The sequence below is a fragment of the Gopherus flavomarginatus genome, chromosome 1 (assembly GCF_025201925.1).
Source record: "Gopherus flavomarginatus isolate rGopFla2 chromosome 1, rGopFla2.mat.asm, whole genome shotgun sequence".
In the NCBI taxonomy this organism is placed as follows: domain Eukaryota; kingdom Metazoa; phylum Chordata; order Testudines; family Testudinidae; genus Gopherus; species Gopherus flavomarginatus.
Window position 1 is genome coordinate 77053520 of NC_066617.1, and position 19571 is coordinate 77073090.

General features: G+C 45.8%; 1 protein-coding gene across 2 annotated transcripts in view; it reads right to left on the reverse strand.

Annotated features, from left to right (window-relative positions):
* PAWR (pro-apoptotic WT1 regulator) overlaps positions 1-15444 on the reverse strand; it is a 164272-nt gene extending 148828 nt beyond the window's left edge. Inside the window, exons 1-2 of one of the 2 annotated variants that reach the window (XM_050935795.1) lie at positions 15391-15444; positions 14287-14823 (exon numbers count right to left, since the gene is read on the reverse strand). In XM_050935795.1, the coding sequence (XP_050791752.1) occupies positions 14287-14757 (471 nt within the window). In that variant the 5' untranslated portion in view covers positions 14758-14823; positions 15391-15444. Of the gene's footprint in view, positions 1-14286; positions 14824-15263; positions 15303-15390 lie in introns of those variants that run through there. The other variant, XM_050935802.1, reaches the window with a different exon arrangement.
* Positions 15445-19571: the final 4127 nt, after the last annotated feature.

Here is a 19571-nt window from a genome sequence, read left to right on the forward strand (position 1 = left end):
ACACTCTTTGAGAGAGAGAGAGAGAGAGAAAAAAACACACACACGCATTGTCCCTTTAAGTATGCTGACCCCACTCTGAGTCATTGCCATTTTAAATATGTATATCAGGAAGTTGACAGAACAGCTGCAGCTAGCAAGCTCCCTCCATTCTGAGCCCTGTCCTGTCTCCCCACTGCTCTATGGATGGAGTAAGCAGGGGGGGAGGGGCAGAAACAGGGGAAATGGGGACACGCTGACATTACTCCCCTCTCTCCGCCCCTGCACAGCGAGCAAGAGGCTCCTCGGAGCAGCTCCAAGGCAGAGGGAAGGAGCAGCACATGGCAGTGGGGAGAGGGACAGCTGAACTGCTGGCAACTGATAGCCTGCTGAGTGGCTGCCCCACAGGGAACTTAAGAGAGCGTGGAGTTGGTAGGGAGGCTGCCCCGCCACCCCCCAAGCTAACTGCAACAGGCTGCTCTTCCTGGAAGCAGTGGAAAAAGCAGGCAGCTGCCAAACAACATTATAAGGGAGCATTTAACAACTTTAAACGAGCATGTTCCCTAATTGATCAGCAACGAAACAACGTTAACCGACTTTAAGTGAGGAGTTACTGTATATGGAAATAGGCATCTTGGAGGTCAATGGCTACAATCTAGTCCTGAGAATCCAATGCACTGAAAAGTTGGAACCTGTAACGGCAAAAGACAATGCTGACATACTGAAGATCCAGGGAAGGGATTGGAACTGAATAAGATACTCTTTGATTAGGCTCTCCAGCATCCACCAGTCCAAGGTAATACCAACCTTTCTGAAAATAAAAATAGACAGTTGCTAAAGAAGAGGTGGGAGTGTTAAGCACAGAGATCCACAGGTCATTCTACCAAGATCTTGACAACGTCATCATGCTTGCTACCTCGTGGAAGCCTCAGACTGTGGGGCAACATCAAACGCAGAGAGTTGTTTATGATGGAGTCTGTCTCCTCCTCTGTAGTTCTGAGGTTCTCTTGACTCACTGTAATATTGGACAAGGAAGCACTGTCTGAAGGAAGGCTGTTGGCACGACTGCTTCCTCTATGAGGCAGGAATGTAGAGGCCCAAATAGGACTGCGATATTGAAAAGTTTAAGGAAATGGAGAAGGGTCTCATCCACTTCATTACCCCTGAATAGGAGGCCTTCATTTGCTACTTGGACCACCCTGTGGATCCCTCAAGACTGAAGCCATGCTGACCTCCTCATGGTTATTGCAGGGGCCATCTTCCATTCTGTAGTGCCAGACATGTCTAGCACTGCCTGTGGTGACATGCAGGCAGTCTTCCACCATGACAGACATGTGCTGCTTCTCTTGAAACACTTTGAAGGGGCTAGGCAAAGTTGCTTCCATGCATTTCATCAGGTTCCAGAAATACTCTAAATTCATCAACTGAGGCACACATGGGTAAATTAACTGCCTCATCTAGGAAGGATGGAGTGATTGCAGCAGTTCTTCCCCTGGCAGCTCATGTTCTCCCACACACAAGCTACCAGGGGTTGCTAACAGGGAGTTTCGCAAGGGAGTTCTCCAGGTGAAGGAGGAGCAAATACAGCATCTGTGGGGTAAGTGACTGTCGGCAGTGTGTGTTTGTGGGTTACTTGCTGTGTGCTGAGCTTGTTTGTGTCAGTCTGTTTGTTTGGCTGTTTGAAGGACCGCGTGCTGTGGCTGGCAGTTGAAGGCTGTGAACTTCAAAGGAAGGTTTGAAAGCTAGAAGCCTCTGGTAACTGGCTGAGCCTTAATCAGTGGGCGGGGCATTCACACAGGCCAGGGCTTTATAAAGCCACGCACAAGCGACCAGGGAGCTTTGCAAACAGGGGCTGCTAACAAGGAGTTCGCAAGGGAGTTTGGTAGGGGAGTGGGAAGGGAGAGGGGGTCCCTTATCGGTTCTATCTGTGCCCCTTTAGTCCCCTTAAAACCTATAAACCAAACTACATTCAAAACTTCTTGCTTTAAAATAACCCTTTAAACAACCCTTCCATTAACTAGGAGACAATGCAGGCAGAAGCCCAGCTGCAGAGTGGGGCCTATCCAGTTTATTGCACTGAGTGTAGCATGTAGGATTACCTGCCCTGTGTGCGGGTGGCGTATGTATGCTGTCGGTGCAAGGAGCTCCTGGCCCTTAGAGACCACGTATGGACTTTGGAGGCCAGGGTGGCAGAACTGGAGGAGCTAAGAGAGCAGAGAGGTATGTTGATGAGGCTTTCCGGGACACTGTAGAATTGTCCCACCTCCGGTCAGACAGCCCCTACGCTGCTGAGAAGGATGAAAGGCCCAGGGAAGCAGAGCAGTCAATGGGAGCAGAGGGAAACCTTCCCATAGTTGGGACCCTCCTTCCAGATGGTGCTGGGGTTGCCTCTCGCACTGAGGTTCTCTCTCCGGGAGAGGCAACTCCAGTTGCTAGGAAAAGGCAAGTGTTAGTAATGGGAGATTCGATCATTAGAAATGTAGATAGCTGGGTTTGTGATGACCGGGAGAACCGTATGGTGACTTGCCTGCCTGGTGCAAAGGTTGCGGATCTCTCGAGGCATCTAGACAGACTTATGTGTAGTGCTGGGGAGGAGCCAGTGGTCGTGGTACATGTAGGTATCAACGACATAGGGAAGGGTAGGAGAGATGTCCTGAAAGCCAACTTTAGGCTGCTAGGGAAGAGACTGAAATCCAGGACCTCTATGGTGGCATTCTCAGAAATGCTCCCAGTTCCACACACAGGGCCAGGTAGGCAGGCAGAGCTTCAGAGTCTCAATGCGTGGATGAGACGATGGTGTAGAGAGGAGGAGTTTATGTTCATTAGGAACTGGGGAACTTTTGCGATGGGGGGAGCCTATACAGGAGAGATGGGCAAAGTGGAACCAGACTGCTGGCACTAAACATTAAAAAGGTTGTAGAGCAGTTTCTAAACTAGGAGATGGGGGAAAGCCAACTGCTGCAGAGGAGCATGTGGATCGGACACAGTCTTCTCTTAGGGGAGAGAGTCTAATGATAGAGAATCTCCGGGTTATAGTCAGGAGCAGAGGATGGAAGAGGATAATGTAAGGGCCAGATCAGATGATAAACAGTCACCTAAAGAATCTGACACATCAGAAAAGGGCAGACAAATAAACAGGGACAAGTTTTTAAAGTGCTTGTACACAAATGCTAGAAGTCTAAATAATAAGATGGGTGAACTAGAGTGCCTTGTGATAAAGGAGGATATTGATGTAACAGGCATCACAGAAACCTGGTGGACTGAGAGCAATCAATGGGACACAATCAATCTTTCCGGAGTACAAAATATATCGGAAGGACAGAACAGGTCATGCGGGGGGGGGGGGGGGTAGTGGCACTATATGAGAAAGAAAATGTAGATTCAAATGAAGTAAAAATCTTAAGCGAATCCACATGTTCCATAGAAATTTCATGCTCTAATAAAAATATAACATTAGGGATCTATTATCGACCACCTGACCAGGATAGTAATAGTGATGATGAAATGCTAAGATAAATTAGAGAGGCTATCAAAATTAAGAACCCAATAATAGTGGGGGATTTCATTTATCCCCATATCGACTGGGATCATTTCACTTCAGGACGAAATGCAGAGATAAAATTTCTCGATACTTTAAATGACTGCTTCATGGAGCAGCTAGTCCGGGAACCCACAAGGGGAGAGGCAACTCTAGATTTAATCCTGAGTGGAGCGCAGGAGCTGGACCAAGAGGTAACTATAGCAGGACTGCTTGGAAATAGTGACCATAATACAATAGCATTCAACATCCCTGTGGTGGGAAGAACATCTCAACAGCCCAACACTGTGGAATTTAATTTCAAAAGGGGGAACTATGCAAAAATGAGGGGGTTAGTTAGTCAGAAGTTAAAAGGTACAGTGACTAAAGTGAAATCCCTGCAAGCTGCATGGGCGCTTTTAAAAAGACACCATAATAGAGGCCCAAGTTCAATGTATACCCCAAATTAAGAAACACAGTAAAAGAACTAAAAAAGAGCCACCGTGGCTTAACAACCATGTAAAAGAAGCAGTGAGAGATAAAAAGACTTCCTTTAAAAAGTGGAAGTCAAATCCTAGTGAGGCAAATAGAAAGGAGCATAAATACTGCCAAATTAAGTGCAAGAGTATAATAAGAAAAGGCAAAGAGGAGTTTGAAGAACGGCTAGCCAAAAACTCCAAAGGTAAAAACAAAATGTTTTTTAAGTACATCAGAAGCAGGAAGCCTGCTAAACAACCAGTGGGGCCCCTTGATGATCGAGATACAAAAGGAGCGCTTAAAGTCATTGCGAGAAACTAAATGGATTCTTTGCTTCAGTCTTCACAGCTGAGGATGTTAGGGAGATTCCCAAACCTGAGCTGGCTTTTGTAGGTGACAAATCTGAAGAAATGTCACAGATTGAAATGTCACTAGAGGAGGTTTTGGAATTAATTGATAAACTCAACATTAACAAGTCACCAGAACCAGATGGCATTCACCAAGAGTTCTAAAAGAACTCAAAATGTGAAGTTGCGGAACTATTAACTAAGATCTGTAACCTGTCCTTTAAATTGGCTTCAGTACCCAATGACTGGAAGTTAGCTAATGTAACGCCAATATTTAAAAAGGGCTCTAGAGGTGATCCCGACAATTACAGACTGGTAAGTCTAACATCAGTACCGGGCAAATCAGTCGAAACAACAGTTAAGTATAAAATTGTCAGACACATAGAAAAACAAACTGTTGAGCAATAGTCAACATAGTTTCTGTAAAGGGAAATTGTCTCTTACTAATCTATTAGAGTTCTTTGAAGGGGTCAACAAACATGTGGACAAGGGGGGTCCAGTGGACATAGTATACTTAAATTTCCAGAAAGCCTTTGACAAGGTCCCTCAAAGGCTGTTACGTAAATTAAGCTGTCATGGGATAAAAGGGAAGGTCCTTTCATGGACTGAGAACTGGTTAAAAGACAGGGAACAAAGGGTGGGAATTAATGGTAAATTCTCCGAATGGAGAGGGGTAACTAGTGGTGTTCCCCAAGGGTCAGTCCTAGGACCAATCCTATTCAATTTATTCATAAATGATCTGGAGAAAGGGGTAAACAGTGAGGTGGCAAAGTCTGCAGATTATACTAAACTGCTCAAGATAGTTAAGATCAAAGCAGACTGTGAAGAACTTCAAAAAGATCTCACAAAACTAAGTGATTGGGCAACAAAATGGCAAATGAAATTTAATGTGGATAAATGTAAAGTAATGCTCATTGGAAAAAATAACCCCAACTATACATACAATATGATGGGGGCTAATTTAGCTACAACGAGTCAAGAAAAAGATCTTGGAGTCATCGCGGACAGTTCTCTGAAGATGTCTACGCAGTGTGCAGAGGTGGTCAAAAAAGCAAACAGGATGTTAGGAATCATTAAAAAGAGGATAGAGAATAAGACTGAGAATATATTATTGCCCTTATATAAATCCATGATATGCCCATATCTCGAATACTGTGTACAGATGTGGGCTCCACACCTCAAAAAAGATATACTAGCACTAAAAAAGGTTCAGAAAAGGGCAACTACAATGATTAGGGGTTTTGAGAGGGTCCCATAGGAGGAAAGATTAAAGAGGCTAGGACTCTTCAGCTTGGAAAAGAAGAGATTAAAGGGGATATGATAGTGGTATATAAAATCAGGAGTGATGTGGAGAAAGTAGATAAGAAAAAGTTATTTACTTATTCCCATAATACAAGAACTAGGGGTCACTAAATGAAATTAATGGGCAGCAGGTTTAAAACAAATAAAAGGAAGAAGTTCTTCTTCATGCAGCACACAGTCAACTTGTGGAACTTCTTACCTGAGGAGGTTGTGAAGGCTAGGACTATAACAGCATTTAAAACAGAACTGGATAAATTCATGGTGGTTAAGTCCATAAATGGCTATTAGCCAGGATGGGTAAGGAATGGTGTCCCTAGCCTCTGTTTGTCAGAGGATGGAGATGGATGGCAGGAGAGAGATCACTTGATCATTGCCTGTTAGATTCACTCCCTCTGGGGCACCTGGCATTGGCCACTGTCGGTAGACCGATACTGGGCTAGATGGACCTTTGGTCTGACCCGGTACGGCTGTTCTTATGCTATGTTCTCACCTCCTTCTGCCTCTCAAATATCAACTGGCTTGTCTGAAGCAGCTTAATTTGTCTTTTTGGAAAGGGTGGCCTAGCCCTGGAGACAGTTAATGAAACCAGCTTCCTGGAGTATGGCTGTTCAGCCCAGGGTGTCCAGGAAGACCACTGTTGGTCTGAAGTGGAGGACACACTGGGGTACCAAGTAGGATAAACCGTACAAACCCCTGGCCTCTTTCTACTTCCCATCATGGATTCCTCCCTAGAATCCTTCCCTGGCTCCCAGTGAGAAAGCCAGGGATGGAAAGGTGATAGAGATGAGTCTCTGCTATGCTCAGTAAGAAGAGAAGGAGGAAAACTCCTCTGAAAGAGGCCACTCTGTCAGTTGTACCCTGTCTTGGAATAGGAGACTTTAGTATCTCTTTAACCTGGCATACTGACAACTCAAACTGAAATTACCCTCAATATCTCAACATGAGCTGACTGGTACACAGATAAGTCATACACGTGCTGAAAGACCTAGATGCCAAGATAGTGCTGAGGTAGTAGGTACCACAGAGGTAGCTGATATCAAAGCGGAATGTACTGGGGCTATGGTCACTAGGACTCAGTGCTGAGGATCTGGATACCAAGGCACTCAGTGCCGGGGCAATGCCAAAGGGTCACTACTAAAGGCAGTGTAATCAGCCAGTTAAGAGGGTACCACATATGCTGAGGTGGAAATTGGTACCAGGGAGCCAAAAGGCCCTTCTCAGATTGTTGGCCTTTGGTCAAATGAACCCAAGACAGGTCATGCATCTGATGACCCTTTTATCTCAGTCTGCCTGTGCTGGGGGCAGCAACTTGTGCCTTGACTCATCTTTGGAACAGTGTTCCCTTCTGCCCATCAGAAATCAACAGTGATGCAATGGCAGACAAACAGGGTCTCAAAGTGGATGTGGCCTGGGAGCTCATGGTAGAATCATGGCTCATCAAGTCACAGAGACAGACTACCTCAGTGATTGAGGTTCGGTTGTAGACCCTCTCTCTGTCCAAGGGAGCATATATTGGCCTTTCTAGGAAGAACAGCATCAGATGAGTTTTACTTATTCTGAGTGTGCTTGGAGAAAGAGCAACAAATGGAACATCACACCAGGATCTGGATTCTAAGACAGAGCAATCACTGTTAGTGTCCATCATTAATAGGCATTGAAGCATCATACCGATCTTAAATCCTGGTGACTTGACTTCTACCATAATACTAGTGCCTGTACTTAACAGGGAGGGGAGGGAGAGTAGAGAAGGAGTTAGCCTCACTAAAACTGACCGAAGGGGTATTTTAAAATATGTTTTGCTTGGGGCATTTGCTCACTAAATTTGTCTAATGAAAACTGAGTTACCCTCTCTTGTGCCACACAACAGAACGTACTGGAATACTGTGGTAGCAGGAATTTTACCTTTAGGGTGTTTATTTCTCTGCCTCATTTAGAACTTTCACTTTCTGTAAGTTCTGGCAGTATTAAGCACCACAGATACAGTATGCTCTAAAATGATTAGGGATATATTACTATTTATTGAATATTGTGTTTGGGAATGAGCCAAGAGAAGGTAGATTTCAGAAAGATGGATCCTTGTAGCCATTACACAGAGGTAGACTACTACTTCTGTTAATACCTCTACAAAACAGATTCAGCCCCAGGGTGTTCTCTCCTTTAGCTCTTTCTCACTAATAGTTTCTCAATATTCTTTACAACTAGGTCAGGAGATTGTCATGTCTAGAATATGGTAGACACAAGTACGAGATATACAGATCAGAGTTCTTTGCACCCTCTTAAATCATTCATCACCCTGTCAATAACAAAAGAACACCTCTAAGTTTAGATGACTTCATTTCCTAGTGCAAAACATAAATGCTGTCAGTGATGGTATTAAATCAAAACCAACTGTCTAGCTTGCTGTCCTACATCAGCATATATCAGAAACATGCATGTGTCTATCAGCTGAACAGTAAAATTTTGATTCACTATCCCTTTTAAAATATAATTCATTATAATGGGGGAAATTGTAGTCCATAATATAGCTACTATTTTTTGCAGCCTCAGTGAACATTTACAAAGTACTATGTGAAAATATAACATCTGCTAGCATAGCTGAGAAACCATACCAGCTTACACGATATGACAAATACTTTGTAGATTTATGGTTAATACTTCCAGCAAGTAGACAAGTGTCTCAAAATTACTAGGAGGGAGCTCTACTGTACAACTAAAACAAGTCTCTCAGGTCTAAGATGAATGCTTCTACCATTAACAAAAATGGCATATTAGTAGTTCTTCCTAGTAGTAATTTTCCAAGTCTCCCTTAAAAATCCCACTCCTACAGACACTTATGCAAAAAGTGGCCTTATTGAAATCAATGCAATTATGCAAGAACATGCTTCACTTTACTCCTAGAAGTGTTTAAGATGGAGCCCTAAAACTTATTTTCTTGTTGATAACAAGGAATGAGAAACCTGATCATTAAAATTATAACCTATTGAAATCATAAAGATAGGGACATACAGCAGGACAGACAAACAGGTAACCCTTCTCCTGCCCTATTCCACTACTTATTTGTTGAACTCACCCATTGCATTACATTTAAAATAGAAGTGGATATTCCTGGAGCAGGGGCTTTTATTATTATTCCTGCCTTATGTCTAGAACACTATTGTGCACTATATAAGAGTTACAATGCAAATGTGTATTTAGCAGATTATTCCCTTTTACAATTACGACCACACACACACAAACACACACACAGACCAGACCAGACTTCTCATTTTTCACCAGCGCCATCCTGCTTGTTGGCAACAGAGGTGGAGGGACAGTAGCATTATGAGTACTTAAGGATTTTTTTTTGCCACTATACATATTTAAAAGTTCTCAATACCGATATATTAGGGTATCTCAGTGGTGAATTTAGAGAATATAAGACTCACAAAGAAAAGGAACAAAGACAGTAAAACCCAGTTGAGTCATAGAACACACTATGCATGTAAACATAATTTTTTTAAAGTACCTGATTAAATTATTAAAATTATATTGGTTAATTGTTAAGTTCACAATCTACCCCTGGCTTGGGGGGAGCACCCACCCTGCTTTCTCTCCTTGGAAGTGGAGTACAGTAGGCTGGGGGATCGTTTGTGCATGCAAGGCTGGGCGCCACGTGCCTTGTTCTGATCTTACCCCTTGCTCTCCCAGTTACTAAGTGCCAGGGCGGCCCAGAGGATTCAGGGGGCCTGGGGCAAAGCGGGGGAGCTGCCACCAAAGACCCGGAGCAACCAAAGGGCCCCCCGCCACCGAAATGCCGCCAAAGACCCGGATCGCCACCAGGCCAGGGCTTGCAGGGCCCCTGCGGGGCCTGGGACAAATTGCCCCACTTGCCCCCTCCCCCGGGCAGCCCTGCTAAGTGCACTAGTTTGGTGGGTTGCTGCTGGAAAAGCAGCGGTGCCAGGGCAGAGCCAGTGGTTCCCCGGCAGACCCACTGCTGCAGCCAGCTGCAAGAGAAGCAGAGCTAGGAGAAGGGGGTTGCTGGGCTGCCCCCAGTGGTGCCATCTCCACCAGACACAGGCTGCTCCAGTAGTGCCCCAAGTTGGAGCTACAAGCTCCAGCCCCCCTACCCCATCAGTATTGCTGCGGCATTTTTAAATGTTAATTGCAATATATAAACGGTAAGACTAATACTTATCGGTTAGCTGTTAACCGTTTAATATTTTACATCCCTAGAACATACTAGGACATAGGTGCCAACTCCCCGGGGCTGGAGCACCCATAGGGAAAAATTAGCAGGTGCTCTGCACCCACCGGCAGCCAAGCTTCCCCTCCTCAACTCCTCCTCCCCACCCACCATGCACACTGCATCCCCGCTCCTCTCCCTCACAGCACTTCCCGTCCCCTACCCGCCCCCCACACACAGCCGCCTAACAGCCATTTGGCAGCACTTAGGACTTTCCGTGAGGAGGGGGAGGAGTGGGAATGAGGTGCACTCAGGGGACATGGTGAAGAAGAGGCAGGGCAGGGGTGGGGACTTCGAGAAAGGGGGTGGGATAGGGGTGGGAAGGGGACAGGGCTGGGGTGGGAAAAGGTAGGGACTTTGGGGAAGGGGTGGAATGGAGGTGGGGCGAGGGCAGTGCAGTGGCGGGAAGAGGCAGGGCAGATGGGTCCAGCACCCACCAGGCAGAGGGGAAGTCGGCGCCTATGTAGCAGGGTAAATTTTAAAAGTGCTGATGGGGTTAAAAATGCTTCTGTCCCATTAAAGTTAATATATAGAACAGCTAAGTCACTATGTATAGCATTAGAAAAATCTATCTAGTGACCTGAAAGGGGAAGGCATCAATCGGTGCCACTGTTTCTGTGTTTCTCATTCTAACATTTTCAACCCAAGTATAGAGGTCCAGCAAACTTATGGGTTTTTTTTGTTTTGTCTTAAAGTCATGTAAAGGGGAAAATGTCTTTACCTTATGTACACATGTTGCTTTAAAGTGCACAGTGTCATCTCAAACTATATGCTGAACATATGAAAGGAAGTACATGTAGCGACAATTCAGAATACTAATTACATAATTAATTTGGTTTATAAAGTACTTATACTAGACTATTTTCTTGAAGTTCAGATAATACATTTATGTATTAATGAACTCTGGTTTTAGTAGGGTGACCAGATGTCCCAATTTTATAGGGACAGTCCCGATTTTTGGGCTTTTTCTTACATAGGCACCTATTATCTCCCACTCCCATCCCAATTTTTCACACTTGCTGTCTGGTCACCCTAATTTTTAGTGACAATAACTATAATCAAATCTCACGCCTCAGGGTTTCAGCTAGTCGCATGCAGGGGTCAGGAAGGAATATTTTCTTTCCCCATTCATAACTGGCCAAGCGTACTTTCAGGTTGTCAGCCTTCCTCTGAAGCGTCACAGATTGTCCAGAGTGGGAAACATAACACGGGGGGGGGGGGTGGATCAGTACTCTGAGGTGGTACAGAGAATCGTCTCTTTCAGATGTCTTGTCTTGGTCAGGGTCAAATTGGCCACCAGATTTGGGGTCAAGGATTTTTTTCTTCCAGTCAGATTGATAGAGACCTTGAGTTTTCACCTCTGTCTGCAGCATGGGGAGTGGATCACCACATTAATGCATCTGACCTAATCAATTCCCTCCCATTGCAGTGGGCTGTTCTCTGTCTGTGGCATACAACTTAGGGCACGCCTACTAAGCGTCTGGGAGCGAACCTTCCAGACAGGTCCACAGACTCACACTAGTTCTCCAAAAATAGCTGTGCAGATGTTGTTTAATGTTGCGGCTTGGGTTATCAAGTTCACAGCCCCGCAGGCTTCAGAGCCTGATCCCCTACCCAAACCGAAATATTTACACAGCTGTTTTTAGCAAGATGGCACAAGACACGCTAGCGCAATTTTGCAGACCCAGGCTAGAATGCTCATTCCCAGATGCGGTGTAGACATATCCTAAGTCTTTTGAGAACTGAAATGCTTGGGTCTAACATCTTTAGGCTTAACATTGGGATAGCTGGATGAAATGTAATGGCTTGTGTTATGTAGACCAGACAATGATTTGAGGCCTTTCTGGCCTTGAATTTTGAATTCTTAGTGCTACATATACTCCTATTTAAAAATGTTAGTCTTAGACTTTCAAGAAGTTGGCCTGATCTCAAAAAAGTCAGTTTCATGTAAATATTTGCCTGTCAAGATACAATGTTCACCACTTATGAATTCTACCCACGAGCTACAACAATTTGAAATAAAAAATGCAATCAGCACCTTAAAGCACTCTCTCAGATCTGCAGATTAAGTAATTTTATTTAGCTACCATCATAAATATAAATGTTATAACAAAAGTTGACATTAAAAAGAAATCAGTTTCTTGGTCAAAGTGTACCTAATTTTAGAGAGAGACACAAAGGTGTGAAAGAACCATTTGTTTATTGTTACTGGCTATGAAGTTATTCAAAGTTTTAAGACAAAACATATACCATGTCAAAAACTTCATTAAGTTATTCCAAGGAATGTTGACACATGGTGAAAGATTTTGCGAAGTTATTCTTAAAGAGTCAGAGACAGAAAAAAGTGGTCACCCAAGGCAAGCAGATATTTGGGACCAAATGGGAAAAAAGAAGCTGGCTATCTCTTTGGAGTAGAGCAGCAGCACAGCGGCCCCAACAAATCCACTTCTTTAGTAGTATAAGAGGGGAAAGTAAGGGAGCAGATCCATCCAGGCTACTTGTGACTGAAGGGAGGGAGAAGCCCAAAAAAAAAAGTGTAGCAGGCCCTAAGCCATTGTTCCTCTAATAGTAAGGGAGTGCAAGCAAAAAGCAGAGGGCCCAGGTTCAAGAGAAGGACAGCAGAGGTGGGAGCAACAATAAGAAGGCAGGACACTATTGGTTTAAAGTGCAGGAGCAGAAATAACTAACTGATTATATAAAACTATTTATTTGGTGGAAATGCAGATGTGGTACTTAATTTAAATAGGTGTGGTGGTACACGTATTTTTCACACAGGCTAGAAGGATCAGTCTTCAGGCACGTAGGTATCAAGGAAGTTTTCAAGCTCTGAGTTTTGTTGTGTTTTTTTAACTCACAACTTTCCTCACTTTCTACAGTGGGAGTACTTAGGATCCAATCCTGCAACCTTTCACTTCAAAGTGAAGACTGTGCAAGAAATGAGGCTAATCACTTGAGTGAAAGTTATGGGACTGAGCCCTAAAACAGAATTTTTTATTTAAGACGTCATTTGTTCCTGCTGCTTATTCCTCACCTGACAATGCTTCTGGTATTACAAGTGGTTGCTGTGAAAGTGATTATATCATCACAAAGAAAGGATTAGTGACTTCAGGTGAGGAAAATAGGATTTCATCTTCTCCTGCTGCATAAGACACAAAAGACTGTTTTTCATGCAGCAGTCACTAATAGATGAGAAGAAAGAGTGATATACGTGTTTTCTAAAATAGTGTTGTTCTTTATTATCAATAAAAAATTGAAGAATGCAATTCAGCCTTGTTTTCAGTCTCCTCTAGCCTTCAGCTGTAAAAAGCAAATGATCTGGTTATCATGCTTCTGAATTCCTATAAGAGTATTTTAAATGAATGCCAGATTTTCATGCTAGTAGCAAACCACAAAGAACAGTTGTGTTGGCTGATAAAAATATTCTTCTCAGCATCAAAAAAATGCACTTCAAACCACTACATTTTTTCCAGTGCAGGAAATTGTTTTAGATTAAGAAGTATATTTACACCTGAATATTTATCCAGAGCTTGATACCATGATTTCCTTTCTTCAGTGTTTAGATCAGTAAAGTAACTGATTAGTAACATGAACCAATATACTTTTTAATTTTACATATTTATTAAGATTAAAAACTCACCTTCAGATTAGAGTAATAGATGACAAAAACCAGAAGATAAGCATTAAAGATTACCTTTGATAAAAGATCACCACACTGAGTCTTAAGTGGTGAGATAACCAGACTATAATTATGAAGGTGTTTCATATTAATGAATACTTTGCAATTCTAATACATGCACACACACTATTTCACATCCTAGTTTCAACCAGGACACACTAAAAAGTGTTATACTTGTACTATTTTAAAAAGTGATCAAGGATATATTGAAGATGCTGTTCCTGTCAATGTTCACTAATCCTTCCTCAGTAGAAGCCCAAGCCTGCAGCTATGCAAGCATCACAACACTGGACTCAGACCCAGCCCAAAGTGTTTGGAACCAGAGGACTGTTTAATCTTGTTTTTAATATCACAGTGGGGGGGGAGGGGGAATGATGTTACAACCCTGGTCCAGCACACCACCAAAATCCCTCCAAACGATTCCCAAACCCAAACCTTTAGCTTTGCCACCGATAGGCCTAGTATTGGTCCCCAAAGGGTTGAGGACTGGATGGACGATGCTCAGCCCGCGTTAAGCGGCAGCCTGTGATACAGCACAGCTCACGGGTTAGGCAGCTTCCCCACCCCTCATCCTGAGCAGGAGGGAACAAGAAACTGGAAGGAATCCCGCCGCCTGAGCAGCTCCAGGGCGGGATCGGCAGACAGCAGAGCTCACAGCTGGGCGCTGGCTGCTCAGGTGCAGCCTCCCAGCAGGGCTGTAGCGAGCTCACCAAGCCCCTGAGCACCCCATAGACTCCCCCTCTACCCCAGGCAGGGGCGCGGGGCTCACCTCGGCGGCGGGGATGTTCACCACACCTGTCGATCGTCTCTTCTCCCGCAACTTCCTCTTCTCGATCTGCCCCTTCCCCTTCCTGGCGCTGGGACCGGAGCTTTTCCCCTTCGCCGGCGCCGCCGCCGCCTTCTCCTCCTCCGGCGAGCCGGGGGGCTTCCCCGCAGGCTCGGTCGCTCTGCCCCCGGCTGGGGGCGGGGGCTCCTTGGAAGCGGCTCTGGCGGCGAGGGGGACACAGTTCGTGCCCCCGCTGGGGGCCGGCGCGCCCCGCTCCGGGGGGTGCGGCGGGGCGGCGGGGTGCAGGGCGCTGTTGAGCTCGGCCGCCGAGGCGGCGCTCCCGGGGACTTTGCCGTCAGTCCCGGCCGGTGCCGCTGGCAGCGGCGGCGCCTGCTTCGCCCGCATCTTCTCCCGCTTGGCTTTCCACTCCTCCAGAAAGTCCGTGGTGCTGCCCCGGTAGCCGCCGGACGCCATGTTCCCAGCGGGGCAAACGGGCGATGCTCCGGGAGGAGGGGCGGCTACGGGCCCAGGCACCAGAGCCTGCGGAGAGCACAGGGGAGAGAGTGAGCCCCGCCCCCGGGGAGCCCGGCCGCGCCCCCCCTCCACCCCCCGGGGGGACCCTCTCTCGCCGCCCCCACCCCCAGAGGGGACCCTATGAACCCCCCCAACCTCCTCCTGGGGGGGGCTGCGAACCCCCCCAACAATCCCACCCCCCGCCCCCAGTACAGCCCCTCTTCGGCTCCCCCACGGGAAAGCACCACTCAGCCCCTCCCAAAAAGCCCCCCCACCGAGGGCCCCTGTCCACCCCGCCAACAATCCCCCCCGCGGGGAAGCGCCCCCCCGGGTCACCCCGCTCCACACGCTCCGGCTGCTCCCGCGCCCCCTACCTCGGTGGGGCCAGAGCAGAGAGCGCCCCCCAGCCTGCTCCGGGGTGGGGAGGGGGAGGAACTACCGGGCTAGTCCCGGGGGCTCCGCATTACCCGCTGCAGGGGGCCACCCCGCCCGGGGAGGCTCCGCCGCGCAGCCCCGTCTCCGCACCACCCCGCCCGCCCGCAGCAGCGCCCAGCACGACTCCCGCGCCGCCCGCTCCCGCACCCGCTCTCCTACCTCGCTGCTGCGGGGAAAGGGGCCGCGGCGCTGTCCGCCCCGGCGCCAGGTGAGTCGCGGCGGCTCCCACTGCCCCGCTCCCGGAAGGAGCTGAGCGGCTGCTCCGAAGTTTCCCGAGCGCCCCGGGCCGGGCGGCGGCGAGCAGAGCCGAAGCGCGAGCGGAAGCGGCCGAGAGGCTTTAACAATGGGGTGCGGGGGAGGAGGGGGGCCGCCCTGCCACTGCCCGGAGCGCGGCGTCCTACCCGCGGGGACACCTGCCCGCACGTGGCGAGCCCAGCGAGGCGTCGGGCACCGGGACCCGGCTTCCCAGCGGGGCTCGGGAAGGGTCCTTGTCGGGCAGCTCGAGTCCTAAGCGCAGAGCGGTGCGAACCCGCCGCTGCGCTGCGTCCCAGTGTGAGGAGAGCCCGCTCCCGCTCCCGCTCCCGCGAACAGCCCTGCCTGGCCGAAAGCCCGGGCCTCAGCTGAGATGGACTGTTCTCACCTAGTGGGAGCCCACCTGTGGTCACAGAAACAGCCGAGTGCCACCCACTCCGGGGTTTGGTTAACTATTCCCACAGCTCAGAGGTTATCCCTAAAGCTGCCCCCACAGCAAAGTGGGCTGGAAAATGTAGATTGTGAGGGCTCTGGCACAATGACAGCAACACGGTGTTTGTACAGCACCTTGCACAATATGATCTTGGTCTTACAGGTGCTACCACAATATACATGAATAAGAATGATAATGGGTCTTTGGGGAGGTTTCTGACCCTAGGGTCTGACCAGAAATACCACAAGCACATCCTTTCCTGCCTTGTACTTGTGGTTCCAGACAGAAAAGGAGATAATATAAACTTATCTGAACACCTCAGAACCTCAAAAAGTTTGAATCCGAAGATTTGAGAAAGGGTGTTCTTGTTCAACAGAACCATTGTCAGATCCTACTTACAATACATGTAAGAAACAATTGGTTTAATAGTATGTGTTACTGGTGTTTTATTTCTCCTATTAAAATCTTTTCTTGTTTAACAGTCCTGTATATACAGTGGACTGAATGATGCTTTGTAAAGTCTCTAGCTGATTACAACTCTCATGAATTACTGTATATGCCTACTAACTTCCTTTTGCTGTCCACAGATCTGGTAAACGACAAACTGAAATTTGTCATTTACATTAATTCCCTCAGAATTCATTTGAATTTGGAAATGAAAGATGGCTGTAGTCAAGACATGGCATTCTCTCTCACTCGCTAAGAAATACTGAGGCATCTTTCCATTCTAAATAATGTTAGGGCTAACCCGTCCTTAAGACTGTAGCTGTGTAGGTCTCACTATCAAGTACAGCAGATAGTTTGGGTAAAGTGTACAGCATTCATGGATACCCTAAATTTCTGTAGATCAACTGCCAGAAGTTTGCCTAGGAAGCATGATCAACCAAGGTTTATTCCCTGAATATCATGGTAGATACCCTGAAATGTAATGGAGTTTTTAGACATTCGCGGTTTTAAAGTTTTGGAACGGCATGATCCACCTTATCCTGGTTCACAAGGGGTATATTAACTACACTGAATGATTTGCTTATTTCAGTAGATGCAGGCATCTTGGGACAGTGGAAGAGAGATGTGGTAGCATGATATAGAAGTTTGTGTCCTAAACAAAGGAAATCCAGATACCTGGAACTGTGGAAGTTGGAGCATATCTCATTGTCATCCATCTCTTTCCTATCTCATTCAGATTCCATTGCAAATTTGGCCATCTGGTTAATAAAACTCTTAATGGATTTTAAAATGTAAACTCTTTTGGGGGGGGATGGTTCATTGTGTGTTTAGCACAGTGGTGCCCTAGACCCTGACTGGGGCCTCTAGGCATTCCTACAATATAAATAATAGACTTAATCCATGGTTCTACTTTGACCTCATGTACCTCTCCTCTCCAGTTTTAGCATTCTGTCACCTGGCCAACATTCAACGGCGCTCTGGTGATCTCTTAATTCACTTCTAAGTTTCACTCTGTGACAGTATTTTTGAGGGGCACCTGTGAAGAAAAAAAGTTCATACTTGAATCTTGTCAGTCTAGAATGATTCCTCTTGTATTTTTCAAGGCAAGGGAATAGTCCAAATCATAACATTTAATCCTTTGGGATATTTTGGAAAACTTTCAATAAAAAGCAGGATATTAACTTCAGAAAATTTAATTCTGCCCAGCACTAAAATTATTTACCACAGTATTCACTCAACAATATGTACATACTACAGCTCGTTGACATTTTTCTAATTTCCATTTATCAATGACATTTTTGTCTAAACCCTCTCAAAAAAAGAAAATTCTTGGATTTGATTGTGGTTGTTTGTTTGTTTTTGTTTTTGTTATTTCACCGGCCATAAAGCTGTCAATTTTGAAAATGATTGAAATGTAAAAGCGGTAAAATTTAATATCTTTCAGGTGAGTTCTGAATTTATGTGGCAGATATTGCTTCCACTCTGTAGCATTCTTCCTGACAGTATGCAAAGGGGCATTCTCTTCAGAGAGAGATGCATCCAACACAATACCAATTCTTCTCCACTGCACACACTTCCCAGAGTCACTGATGAGGCAAAAGAATAGCTAAAAACGGACCCGAGGCGGAGAAACTGTTCTTTCCATGCAATATATTATGTACATTTTCTATCCTTTCTGGGCTGTAGCTGCATCAGCCATTGTTAGATATTTTTACTTCTCAAAAAATGTGGTGGTGTTTTTTTTATGCCAAAAAAGGCTCTGTGACCCTCACAGTCTGTTATTTATTAACAGAAGTTATGTTGTGGTGAGGTTGGTTTAAGTGCCCAATGCAAAAATGCTGACTGTCAGATGTTTGCGTCTTAATAAGGGTGTCTGTGCTGGTGAGCTTTCAGGGATAAAGTCCCAAATAGTTTTAGTATCTCACTTAATGTTTTCCTCAGCCGCAATAGGGAGAAACTTACTAAGTTGGAAAACATTTTCAGAACAGCATTTTCCTTCTAAAAATCTTAAGCACATGATATTTTCAAAGCCTAGAAATGCACTTTTATTTTATGTTAAGTATTAAACAGCATGCAGACAAAGGATCGTAAGCCTAAAATAGTGAATTTTGCATAGCTTTTATTATGGAGTGAGTCTCTTCTCCTTAGTTAAATTGCAACCAGGATTTGGAAGGCTAATTTTGGTCTGCTTTGTAAATAAAAAAACAATAAACGCTCATGTTTCAAATGTATATGGTTAAATCTGGTGTGCATTCTTAAAAACTTGGGGAAATTTAGTATGTATTGAGACTAGGCACCTTGAAATTGGTTCCTTTTTAAAAGGTTGCAAATTGTCTAATGTTTCTGTCGCCTTCTAGCAGTGCAACCAAATTACCCAAATCCACAAAATTCCATGCAAATGTAGATTTTTAACACAGACTTATTCAAAGAGGCAGTTTACAAGGGCAGGATTGTAAAATGTTAAAGAAATGTACATTATTGTCCTAATGAAGCAAGGCCCTGAACTCAACTTCATGGCATTTCTCCATTTGCCTGCTATATGCAACTTCCCAAACCCAGCGAAAATCCTCTGTACTCATTTCCCCACTGAAATTTACCCTTCTCCCACCTCACCACCTTTAGAAAAATCTCCCCCTTCTGGTGAACTCCACCATCTCCCTCTCTCTCTGTCTCTCTCTCTCACACACACACACCTCTACTTTAGTTCCATTACTTTAAACCATCATCACTTACATGCCCACTGTCTCAGCACTCCCCTACTGCCAGTAAATCACCCTCACTGTCTCATCTCAAGCCACACTCGTGCCTCAGACCACCACCCCTTGATGAAATCTTACCAACCTCCCTAGTGAAATATCCCTCCTTCAGTCCTTGCCCATGAAATCCCAACCCACTGACTCAATTCCTCTTCTCTATCCTTTCCCTTGCTACTATCCCCACCTTCTGAAAAATACCCCCACACTGCACCTCATCCCTTCACAAAATCCCAGTATTGCCTCACCCATTCATGCTGCTGCCTCCTTCGCCTCAGCTCAAATCCTCCCCCACCCCTATCCCCACACTGCTACCCTGTTTCCTCTTCTCTTTTTCTATCTCAGACTTCTCTTAATGATGTTCACCCACTCCCATTCCTCATGGCGGTACTTACCTTCCCCTGTACTTCAAACCACTCGCCCTGCCTCACCCAGGTATACACAAGACCTTAACC